The sequence below is a fragment of the Motacilla alba genome, chromosome 3 (genome assembly GCF_015832195.1).
Source record: "Motacilla alba alba isolate MOTALB_02 chromosome 3, Motacilla_alba_V1.0_pri, whole genome shotgun sequence".
Taxonomy (NCBI): domain Eukaryota; kingdom Metazoa; phylum Chordata; class Aves; order Passeriformes; family Motacillidae; genus Motacilla; species Motacilla alba.
Window position 1 is genome coordinate 53,462,349 of NC_052018.1, and position 13,067 is coordinate 53,475,415.

The 13,067-nt window shown below is 37.5% G+C and overlaps 1 protein-coding gene across 15 annotated transcripts in view; it reads right to left on the reverse strand.

Moving 5' to 3' along the window:
• PTPRK (protein tyrosine phosphatase receptor type K) overlaps nt 1-13,067 on the reverse strand; it is a 382,329-nt gene that overhangs the window by 11,064 nt on the left and 358,198 nt on the right. For 10 of the 15 annotated variants that reach the window (XM_038130591.1, XM_038130596.1, XM_038130594.1 and 7 more), the window contains 10 exons: nt 12,432-12,616; nt 10,600-10,687; nt 9,710-9,786; nt 9,500-9,517; nt 7,076-7,112; nt 5,170-5,267; nt 4,358-4,474; nt 3,463-3,617; nt 2,221-2,356; nt 243-392 (listed from right to left, as the gene is read on the reverse strand). In XM_038130591.1, the coding sequence (XP_037986519.1) occupies nt 243-392; nt 2,221-2,356; nt 3,463-3,617; nt 4,358-4,474; nt 5,170-5,267; nt 7,076-7,112; nt 9,500-9,517; nt 9,710-9,786; nt 10,600-10,687; nt 12,432-12,616 (1,061 nt within the window). The remainder of the gene's footprint in view (nt 1-242; nt 393-2,220; nt 2,357-3,462; nt 3,618-4,357; nt 4,475-5,169; nt 5,268-7,075; nt 7,113-9,499; nt 9,518-9,709; nt 9,787-10,599; nt 10,688-12,431; nt 12,617-13,067) is intronic. The other 5 variants (XM_038130603.1, XM_038130599.1, XM_038130601.1 and 2 more) reach the window with 1 other exon arrangement.

Sequence of the window (13,067 nt, forward strand, 5' to 3'; positions counted from 1 at the left end):
CTCCTACTCACTGGTCTTTATTTCCAACAGATATTTACTGCTATTTTATTAAAAGGAGGATATTCTGTATTTAAAACAATTTTGCAAAGCACATAAATATGGGTGCTTTATTTTGTGGACAAAAAGTTAGGGACCAAATGCTATAAAAGTCATATGAAAAACCTTCTCCTTAAAAAAAATTAAATGTATCTAGAGGCAAAAAAATTGTTGTCACATCAAGAGTTAGTAGGAACTGTGAATACCTGAAACTCATCTTTGAGATGCGAAGAGTTCGTCTGAGAGTCTATTCTAATCATATCAAAATAAGCAGCTTTGAATTCACAGACAGGAATGGCAGTTTCTCCACACAGGCAAGCTTCTAGAATGGCATCATGAATAAAGATGTACTGTTCCTGTCAAATTAGGAAAAGAAACAAAAATTGTAGCCATTTAAAACCAACAGATCTTTCCTTCTTTTAGGATAAACAGGCCTACTGCACACTCTTAAACCCATTCAAAGTACTGTCCATCAATACATTAAATAATGCTTTACTACAGTCTTGTTCTTATTGGGGTGCAGCGGACAAGGATTCCCACAGGTCCAATTTAAATTCAGTAAAACTTAACAGAACAGCGATAATAATTTATTTAAGAGATTTTCAGTTTTCTTGTAGTGCTTGTGCATTTCTGTGCATATGCCAAAGGCTTGTTTGCTTTACCATTTTTTTTAAAAATAGCTTTCAATCTTCTGATGTTAGCAGAAAGTGTAAATCGCTTCAAGCACTACCAGTGTGATTAGCAAGTATTTGGCACATTGCATTCTCCTTATGCATGTGCAAGCCAGTGCATCAGTTGCCTCATACTTGGCTCTAGGCCAGTAATAAATTCCAGTGTGTTCCAACAGAAGCACCAATTCTTCCCATTTTCACTAACTTGCCTTGAGAGAGCCTGAGTCCTAGATAACTGCATTACTATTTCAGTTAGGCCTCCTGTCAATTTTTACACAAAATGCCCATTATATTTACTTATCCTGTGAGTAATAGATGTAAACCTTTTCTAGAACTGTGCCAGCCTCACGTAGCTACTGTGAATACCAACAAGGCTCTTAAGAGCACAAAATTTAAAATGTGCCTGTAAAAGCAGCACATGTGAAGGACCACAGTCATCTTCTGGCTCTACAACCATACCCATACAGCTATGGAGCTACTGGCATCACTGTTGACTGTATGACCATCACAAGAACTTGATGCAACAACAGCTTTGTTATTCTATGCAAGCATGAACTTCTGAGAGAAGGTGAGAGGTGAGAGGCAAAAGGGAGAGAAAGGAATTATAGCGGGTGTGTAATTCACATCCAAGTGCAGATTAGACTGGGAGGGTTAAAGCAGTCACACTGAAAAACTCCACCCCATGCACTTCCCAAAGGTTAATGGCACTGTAGCAAGAGCAGTTGACCAGGGCCGTCTATTGTTCAACTGGCATGGGTTGCAGCATGGTATAAAAACTGCACCAAATTACACTGACATGTTTGGCTGCCATCTGCAGAGATTTCCATGAGGTCAAATGTGAAAGAACATCTCCGGTACATAGAGGGCAGGAGAGAGAAGTGGTGAACCACTTCAAGTAATCTGCCAATAGAAACCAATAATCTGAGTTTCTTTGGAAGCTCAGTGGTACTCTGGTGGCAGAGTGGGAGCTTCTAGAACTTCATTCCTAAGGCAATGGTTTTATTGTGAAGCTGCTGAAGGTGTGTTGAAAGACCAAGAGTAAAAATATGGAAAAGATTCAGAGCAAGGTTAATAAAGCAAACAAAAACAGAATTGAAAAGAGGGTGTTAAATAGACATAAAGTTTACCAGTCAATTTATAGATAAAGTGATTGGCAATTGTCTAAAACAAGTGTCAGCCTGCTGAAATTCCAGCTTTAGGATTCTGGGACTGCTAATACCAGAGCTGGAGAGAGACATCCCAGACATGCCTAATGTAAGGTCTTCCCTGAAAAAATCCTTCTTTCTTTCCTTTTGTTACCTAGTTAGGAGGGCACTTGCTTCTGTGAAGACTACAAGAATTGGCAGATTTGTTGCACCACCCTGGTTCTGGGTGCTTTTACACTCAGCAATTGTCCCCAGTGGAGGCATCCCCTTGACAGGGCCACCACCTGCTCACTTTGCAGAGTCACAGTGAAATTCTGACCCAGAACATTTCAAGAAGCATCAGGTGCTTCAAAGGCAAGCTGCTGTACCTCAGTTTGTACCATGTTGATGCGCCGGGACCGCAGAGCTTTGACACAGTTGTAGATATCCACAACACCTTCTCTTTCTGCCATATCTAACATGATATCGATCACGATATAACAGCCAGTCCGTCCAGCACCAGCACTGAAAAGAATCAGTCAATACTGTTAGTAATAGCCCCAGAAAAACATCTACAAACTTAATAACTGTTATTGAGAGCATTCTTATAAAATCATTCAGTTTTTTATCACAACCACTATCTAATTTTTATCTTCTCTCCTTCTCATCATAATGCCCTTTAAATCTTTTGATGTCCTCAAAACAACGTTTTTCTATCACATTTGATTCACTAAGTAACAGCAAAAAAAGGTTTATTCCTTTTATTACCCAGACCAATACTTAAATTAAAAAAAGTTAGTTTAACTGAAATATGAAGATTGATTAAATGTATGCACTTCAGAATATTATAGATCTTGTTTTTCTTTAATAAGACTAAGAACGATTTTAAAGTGATCTATTACAATAAGAAACTCAAGTGTATGTTTTACCAGGCAAGTTCCAAGCTTGTTCAGACAGCACATTTAACAATATCCAGAAGATTCACTAATGATTTATTTTGGCTTTACATAAAGCTATGGAAAATTTTTGCACAGTGAATTATTATAATCCGTAAAGGCTGAGCAACTTTATCTACAAAATGTAATTAAACTTTTGACTAAAATACTTAGGTAAATCAAACATTTGTAGAAAGCAAATTCTATTTGTCAAAGGATGGTGTCCCAACAACATAACCTAGCAAAATCTGCACAGGAGAAACATTCTATATTTGTTGCCACTAACCTCATTCCATCTTCCTTCATCTACTTGCTTACTTTGCCTTAAATTAATAATCTGTTCAGACATTATATGCAACACCAAGCTATCATAGCAGATGTATCTACACTCATTCTCAAATGCTGTCACAAAATTGTTAAAGGCTACCTAAAATGATAGCTTGGAGTATCATGATTTAGCTGGTGCAGCTGTTGTGGGAAAAATAAAATCTCAGACTATTCTATTTAGGAAAAGAATCTGGTTATTTTCAAACATTGCTGTAGACAGCCAAATCCTACTGCAGTGTGAATTAGGCAATTCAAAAAGGGAAGAATAAAAACAGAGCACTTCAAAATGATGGATGCTTCAGAAGAGACTGCTGTAAATAACCACATAAACAGTTGTGAAAAATATAAATCTATGCCTTTGGTACACACCTGCAATGGACAACAATAGGCCCTGCACTAGGAGGGTTAGATAATTTGACTCTCCGTATAAAGGAAAGCAGTCCTGTGGCATTGTAAGGAACTCCATGATCTGGCCAGCCAGTGAAATGAAACTGTTTAACTTCACGGATTTCATTGTAGCCCCTCTGTAAAAGACAAAAAGAAAGTTACGAAATTTGAAGTATTTCATAGACTAGATATTACCTGGCTCAAATAATGATCACATATATTGGTAGAATCTACATGCAGTTTTCATAATTTCATCAATTATTTAAAGCAATGATCCATAGGAAGCTTAGAGATGTCATTGGGTTATTTTAATTTTGAAGTTTGTAATTTTTACTTTAGACATTAGGTATGCTAGTTTTGCTGCATGGAAGATATTTCTTTAATAGACTTTGATGCATTTCACATTGATTTTCAGAAGCTTTGCTAACTAGGGCAAGGGCCTGCTGCATTTAAAGGCAAATATGATTTAGCATAAGACCACAACTGTATCACATAAAGTATTCACCGAATTTGTACTTTGATTGAGATTGACTCAGCAGCGGTCAGAGCAGAGGGCTACGGGATGAACAGCAGGCATGACTCATAATCTGGTACTTGAGTTTAGCTCAGAAGTGTGGCTGTGGAGAAGAGGTGACTTTCAGAGGGGGACAGCAGCAGCTGACATTTCTGGGGAAATTCAAAGTCCCACAGTGAGATGCATGCTTGGGTAGCGCTGGTGCAATGCATAACTCCCATGGTAAGGTAAGGCTATCTACATTGTGGCCCAGCAAACAAGCCAGAGGGATTTGGTATACCACAGAAACATCAGCATAGCCTCTTTCATCCTCCTTGCTACCAGGAAACAGTATTTTGCCAAGCCCTTTCAAAATGTGCTCACCCTTCCCAGAGTGAAGGTCCTGACAACATATTCCGCGAGTGGCTCCATCTCTACACAAGTCACTTTGAAGTCCCCATACACTTCAGTGTCATCAGGCCAGTACTTGTAACACTTGACCTAAATAAAAAATGGGTATGAATTTACACCAAGGGAAAAGAAAAGCTTAAGGATACTGTACTGCATTATATTGCATTTATTTCCAAAATGACCGTGCATTCATGTGGCTTGTCATGGCTAGTGGCTGTTATGTCAAGTTAAGCACTAGCTACAAGGAGTTTCCACTGCTTTACACAGCTACATTTAGGTGCCAATTCTCTTCTAAATGAGCATTTGTATTTTCTTTAGTGCTGAGCTGTGGAATATATTTCCACTTATGCTAAATTGTGATGCATTTTGTACCCATAATCAAACTGTTGCAAGTAATCCCAGATACTTTATAGACTTCCCTGAGGTATGTGTTACTGCTAAACTGTAAATAATTTGCTGATTTCTAGCCACTGATATAGAAGCACATTTCCTCTACTACTCTTCTCATTTGAGTGATGCTATACAAATCTATTCTGCTGAAATACGAATTTTGGATTCAGACAATTTTCCACTATGCATGAAAGCTACACAGCATCAGTTTCCAGAAGTTGCTTTTAGACAATACCATAACTGCAGCATTACCTGGACTCCTTCCCATTGCCCCCCTCAGGATGCAGGGCTGCCCTTCACAAGACCCTTCTACATTCTGCCCATAGTATGTCTTGTCAGCAGTTTTTTTTCTTTACACTTGCAGCATTAAAAGAAAAACAAATCCAAAAACTTACTCTTCCAACTTCCACTAAATTTGTGACCATCACAACACAAGCTGACTGCTCCTGCCATATCATTCTCCAAAAGTCATAAACAGTCTCATGAACTGGACCTGAAAGAAAAAAATGCAGGTAATATTCTGCAAAAAAATTAACAGTCAAAGTGAATACTAAGAATAAAATCCAGTGTGTTTCAGAGCTAATGCATGTGAGCACATTTGCTCAGAGAAGAAAATTTTGTTAAACCACATCATCCTGCCATTGTGCCAGTTTCTAGATTATATTGTTACTTCCGACCAATGCTGGATATTCTCAATTTAACTGAATTACCACTTGAAAGGAAATAATGGCAGGTGTTTCATGTAGCAAAATGACAGAAGTTGCTTGAGAACTACAAGGACACAGCAATGTGTGACTGCATCTATAGTTATACCAGTTATATCCAGTCTTGTTTTACATCTGTTAAATATAATGTGTTGAGAACAAGTTTCTTCAGGTGCTCACCAAGGAGATGCCCATGCCAGAGTGAAGTATCAGGCAGGAGGGTACTGGTACAGATACTGTGCACTTGCTATCCACTTCCTGGCAAGCATGGATGCACAAGTAGGCACTGAGCCAGACACTTCCCCCTGAAGTGTATTTAAACTAACTTAAGTACTTTTCTGTGAGGCAAATGAGAAGCACATGTTTAAGTTTTGCCTCTTGCTCTGCTGCAGAGACATGTTGTATTGAGTGACAGAGGCATTTACCCTGTTACAATAGTCTCCTAAACAGTTCCTTTACCACCATCCAGCAGTGCTATAAATATTACTGTATATAACAGACATAGAATCACAGAATTATCTGGAAAAGACCTTTAACATCATCAAGTCCAACTATAAATCTAACCTTGCCAAGCACACCGCTAACCTTAAGAACCACATTTGAAGACTCAAACACATTCTTTCATATGCTAGATCAAAGGCTACAGACAAAAGCAGCAATAAATTTTTCTCTCCTTTACACACTATTATGTGCAATGATTTGCATAGTAAAACAGAAGTAAAATACAAACGTATACTTAATGCCATGTAGAGACCTATTTAGGCAGCACTTACACAAAAATAAAAAACAAATGTGGTCAGAACTCTAAGCATCCTGCTTTAAAATAAGCTTTAACTTTGACTTTCCTGTGTGCACCTACAATCAGCTGAGGGACAAATAATAGGATATTTCCAGACAGCTATCTGATTATGCTGACAGATCAAATAATGGCACACCTAAATCTAATTATTTTTACTTTTAATCATAGCCTCTGATATTTCAGTGCAATCTTAGACTAATCTATTTGGTTTTCCTCATTGTGAGGAGTTCTATCAGAAATACAAACCAAAAAATATAAATTCTTTTTTTCTCTAGCACCTCTTTTTATTAGTAGGGTGTTATGTGATAAAGATTTGCCTCACTCCTTTGTACAAAAAGTCTTTGTCCTCTGGCATTACTTTACCCAGATTTTCTGAAAGAGTTTAATTTATCATTACTATCTTCACTGCATCCTGGACTAAGTTGAAGACAGCAAAATAAAACATTGTAATATGGAAAGAAAAATGCCTCAAGGCAGGTTGAAACTGTTCTCTTCTCTGTCCATGTCTCTTTTCTCTATTCATCTTCATAATTGGAAATCATGGTAGTAGGTTCTGACTTTATCAGCTGAATTTATCACTGACAGATTTGCTCAATAGCTAATTAACATGATACATTAGTGCAATTTTTGAATTTATTCACATTCCACCCAAACACACTATGTTAATTTACCATAACACAAGATGACAACTCACAATACTGGGTATGCTTTACTTTCTTCTACTCCTATTTTACCAAAACACTGTGGAACTCTACAGAGAACAATTTTTTGATTTGATTAAAGCTGGCAGATCCTTACCTTGGGTTGCAATGTAGTGGCTTGGTCTCTGATATCCCTAAAACAGCAATATAAGTTGGTTTGAGTACCATATTAGTAACAGAGAGTGGAAAATAAAAGCATAAGGATACTACAGAATCCTTATATCTAGACAACATTTTCAGAACAAATCAATATTTAAGAGCAGCATGAAGCTCAAAACCTAAAAAACCAGTTAATATTGAAAAGGTTTGAATGACAACAGATAAAATGAAAATAAGAACACCTGACTTGAACAGACATTGTAGTGTACCAGGAAGGAGTACTCTAGATTGGTCCCTTGCACCTAAAAATGAGTCCTCTATTGACTTTATTTCCCTAGTTGTATATATTTGGGCATTTATTTAAAATTTAATAAAAATTCTTTGCCACCATATTATCTCACAGCTAATCTGTGTTGCCAGCTTAGCCAATATGAAAAAATACACATCTTTTGTCTTCTTATAAACAGAGAATCACTGTAAGGCACAAAGAGGTATGTGCCTCAGCCCTGTCTAATGGGGACAAATACATTGGTGTGTGCACAGAATCAAGGTCCTACTGCAGTGAAATCTGCTCAACTGCACAAAGTGTGCATCAGTTACAGTGGGCATGATGCACACAAGTATATACACAGTCTTACACACACACATATATATATATATAGGTAAATAATCCTACACAGCTAAGCCTTTCCAGATAGCTGGATCTATGCCAATGCTAGCAGCACTAATTGTCCACATAAAAACTACAAGACAAAGAGCTACTGCTCTTGAGGAAATAATTGAGAGTATATTTTGACCAGTGCCAGTAATTTAGCTACAAAGAGGAAGGAAAGTTTAGCCTGGCTGGTGAGAAGACAATACTGAATTTCACAATGTGGAAATGTTCATAATGCCAGTTTTCCTCCAGGTTAAGTTTCATTAGGCCACTTGCTGGAAGTATTGCATTACAGGGGTGTACAAGCCCTTGGTTTCCTGGTATTCACAAGATGTTACTAAAGTGAAGGATTTCAGTGTACCCAAGGAATTTATATTCTTTTCCACAGACTGCTTTATTATCCTATCTAGAGTGAGAGCACCTTCCTCTGGGGCTTCTAAAAAAACCATTTGAATATCTTATTCTCGGCTTTACAGGAGACCAAAATTGCATCAAATGATGAAAGAATTTCTCCTGAAGTCCTTCATATGAAGTTGCAGCTTAAAATTATGGAAGTAGAACCTGTGCTAGACAGGTTTACACTCAGTAATGCTTTTGAGAAGAAGATAAAATTGTTACTTAAAAATTGTAAAATGACAGTTTTTACTTGTAGCTTTCTTGCCTGCTTCTAATGAAATTCAATTCACTCCTAAATAAGAAAATCAATATCCTCAGGGAATTATTAAAAATCTGCGAGAGTTTTCTTCTTTAAGGCCCCAGGCAAAATATCACAGGCCTATCATTTCACAGAGATTGCCACATTAAAGTATCCAAATAAAAAAGACAGAAATATATCTGGAGCTAAATCTTTATATCCTGGAAAGTCAAAAGAGTCTTAAATAACTTACCAACTAAAAGTGGTCAGGAAAAACTACTAATGTGCAATTATAAAGAAAAGCAATCAAAGCCATGTATATCAAAAACACTTGCCATAGCTATTCCACCACCTTTCAAATGGCTTCGGAATTAATTTGAATACAACAACTTGTTTATTCCTAAGGTGTTAATTAGAGAAAAGTCATATTGTGTTAGTCAAATTGCCTGGCAAAATTTGGATCAGTTTTTAAAGTTTATAAACTAATTTGTATTCTGATTAAAGTATGGAATTTCAAATTTTAGAGATTTTTTGCAGAAGTGAGGAAATCTCCATGTTAAAAAATATATATGTATATATGTGTGTGTGTTTGGGTATATACTTTGTACTACCTAAATTAGCACCTTAAAGCAAATGCCAGCTAAATATTGCTTGTCTAAAACATTGTTAAAAACAAACAAACAAAAAAACCTGCCAACCTACAAATGTCCTTATTCCTCCTTTTTTTACTAAACACATATTATGACTACTCCACAGGTATATTTAAAAACAACTACAGCGCAGCAAACTATCTAGCTTCTTACATATACATGGGAAGGGGAAAGGACGAGCTAGTGGCCAAAATGACCACTAAAAAATGGGAACAGCAAATTCTCTTTAACAGATAGGCTCACCTGAGCTACCCAACATCCAATAATATTTAAGGCTAAGCTAAAAGGCTACATTTTCTTTTCAAAACAGGTACAAAAAATATTCACACAGAAAAGAAATTTTTTAAAGGAACAGATGAGATAAATTAGATGAGGCATGCATAGTTATCAACTGATAAAAATAGAAGAAGAAAGTAATTAATAACAATATCTATATTAAATATTTACAATAGGATGCTGTTATTCACATATAGTGGTACTTACATCCCTGTACAGCCAAATCTACAGCCCAAACCAAAGTCAGATGTGAAAGAAAGCACAACAATGTCAGTGAGTACTAGGACGTAGAACAAGGAAAGTGTACATTTGTTCTTAATAAAAGAAAGCTTTCAATAATTTTGTAGCATAACATGCAATAATTTCACAAAGAGAAGCTGGCAAATTGAGAGGGAGAAAGCTGTTCATTCCACTCACATCTATGTAGTTGGCATTAATGTAATCTGAAGATGGATCATCTTCAACAGGTTGCAAAATCACCCTGGAGTGGTCATCTGTAAAAACCAAGTGGTTACGGAGCCTTTTTGAAGTGTGATTTTTAAGAAATATATTAACGGTAAGTCATCTAGAAAACCAAAATCAGCTGGCATAAGCACCTCACAATTTACAATCCTTAAATACAAATTGTTTACACAGAAATACAGAGAACCATTTTGTCTGAGGTCTGCAATTACTTCAAAAAACCTTCACTACATTTCATTAAGTGCAGCTGAAATGTATTGGCATTGTCACAAGTGGTTAAAAAGACACAAAGAAACCAGGTTACTTGCTCAAAGTCCCTTTCAACATCAGCTCCACTGTTGGTAATCTAGAAAACCAAAAATGCTGATTACTGTTTCCTCACTTCCAACCCAAGCCTGCTCAAGCCCATATTGAGACATCAATGAAATCAAGAAAAAGGAGTTAGCAATGCACTTGGGATTCGACGAAGAGGTAACTCTACCCATTCAGGGACTTCTCGGGCATGGTGATTCCTGCGTGCTCCATTGCATGGGTAAAACAATACAAATTGCAAACAAACAGAATCAACACCCAAATGAGTGCCAGCACGTTGCTGATATATGCTTACCACAGCTTGCACAACAGAGATGCAAATGCGAAATTCAGCCTGAGTTATAAAAGGAAGAAAGTTGAACTGTGAACAACAACAACAACAACAAAAGAAAAAGCTGAGAAAGGCACTGTTCTGCTTCTCTGCTGCAGGTATGAAGCAGCTGTGCCACTGGAGACTTGCAAAGGAAGAGAGAGCGCGGCCCGAGTAACACACGAGTAGAGCTATCGCTCAAACTGAGGACACCGATACTCACATGCTATAATGTTTCCATAGCGGTTCTTTGTTCTGTTTTGATCCTTCTTAGCGACATCCCAAGAAGCTGACTGCCCCTCAAAGAAACTCTATAAATAAAAATGTTCCGAAAGAAAACATTCTGACCATTAATTTATCTCCAAAAATAACAGTTTAAAAGAACTGCCCCACCATAAAGTAAGTTCAGCTTTGCTCGCCTGCCCTGGTCACCCAGGCAGTGCCATGGTACAGAAATATCTAGAGAAGAAGGGAGCCTCTGTCCCTCTGACTGCCACTGGAAAACAGGCAACTCACTGAGGAGCTCCACAGGGATTTCAAATCCTGTAATTGCCAGAAGGCTAAACTTGCTTATACATCCTTGCTATGGAGGAATGACAGTAAACTGAGAAAGCACAGAGACACTGATCACTCTTCTCACTGTGTCTTCTCACAAGACAGTGTAATATAGAGCCTGTTTACTACAGCATTACATTGCTTCCCACATTACGTAGTAAAACATCTTTCCTTCCTACAGAGACATCAGGAACTCTCCTCTGCCAATGTTCATTGTTCTTTTTGCCTTTCCTCATATCCCTCCCTCTAGTCACTAGCAAAATTATTCTACATTTTTGAATTCTTAAGACTTTGATCTCTCAGTATTGATAGAAGCAGATTTTATTTCTCCTTGGCTTTCTCTTCATTGCCCGTAGATATTTTACTGCTGTTGTAGGTCTATGCTACTCCTTCCTTCCAGATGATCTCTTATCCTGGGTAAGTTATCTCCAGAAAATACACAGTAGCCATGGAATCAGAACTTTAATGCACAGTGAGAAGCCCAAAGCAGAGAATAGATGTCATGTATAGAGATAGAAGAAGTAGCAAGCAGGAAAACACCTGATACGGCATCAGGGACCACCCTCCCCCCAGCAGTGGCTGACACTTGGTCTTAGCCTTGAAGTTAGGCAGAGCATAACAAAGCATGTTTAAGTAAAAGAGAGGAAAAGAGCATAATATTCTTTTAAAAACCACACATTTATTTATTCCAGTTCTTATGTTTACAGTAGAGACAGCTGCAGAAAGGAGAGAAGGTTGAAAACTGCGTCAGAAGAGATTGCTTACTCGGAGAAAACTCATTGTAAACCTAGCTGTATTGTGAGCAACCTTGGCAGTCCCATTCCCATCTTTACTGTGTATCCTGCTTGATATTCCAATCCCAAAGAATCACAACAGATTCAGAGATCAGAAGCAAAACTAATCTCTACTCATCTTCTACCTCCAGGGCTGGGAATTTCTTTATTCCATTTTAACATTAAAGTTGTAAATAGACATGCTCAGGCAGGTTTAATTAGAACTTCAAGATGTTACTACCCTTATTATCTCTTCCCTGCTTCTCAACTGGAGCTAAGTCCCAGTATTGCCCTACTGAGATGCTGAAATAAATCAGGAGAGTACTTCCAGTCAATGTTTCTTGGAAAACCAGGCAGGTTAAATTCTTTTCTTTAACCTAATCCAGGAGATCTGCACTAAAAATAGCTCACATAACTAATTACAGCATTTCCACTAAAGAGCAGTAACAAAAGAGTGGCAGCTTCTTACAATATGTCAAAAAGATTCTTTTTATACCCTAGGGAACACACAGGGATTTTCTTCCAGGCAGTTGTAAAGGCCCAAACTATTAGACTCCATTTACTATTTCACTTTTGGGTTACATTTATAAGAATCTTACGCCTGTTAATCTGTTTTTCACTTAAACCCATGACATTTAGTTCCATCCTTCTGCAATACAATGCAAACAAAAGGCTGCTCATTTCAAAGGGATTTTTCCTAGCAAAGCCCCACCACTGGAGATCTCACCTCATACTCCTCTTTAAATCCATAGCTGTCAGAGGTCTTCATTAGGTTAATATGCTGCAGGAGATCAGCCACTCTAATGGCAGGGTGCAGCTGCCCAGTCTGGTATGGGGATTCTGTGCCTTCGCAGAGATAACGAGGGACATCCAGTAGTCGGCTGGACTCAGCTGTTGCACTGTGATTTTCATCTGCATTCACAAGAAATCAGTGTATTATGTACCCACAGAGCAGTAAAACCTGCTGCTATACATATCAACATATATTTTGAACCTCTTCCTTCAAAAACATCTCTAATTTCTGAGAAGGCAAAGCACTTACTCTGCAGCACATAAATACTGTGAAGTACATAAAAGAAGTTAACAGCAAACACAAACAAAAGTTTGCAGTCCTTCATCCAGTAATAAAGATGTCTGAGGGGCATTTTATTTGACACTACAAAACTTTACGACATTAATGTACTTGGAAATTCCAGACTCTATCAACCAAAGTAACTTTTTAAGGGCTAATACATATCAATAGCAATATTGCACCTTAAACAATAAATTAAAATTAATTTCATAGTGGTAACAGCACATAATTTGTCTAAAGCCACCAAAGAGAGAATTGAGAACCCAGTAAAAAAGAGAAGCAATTATGCCA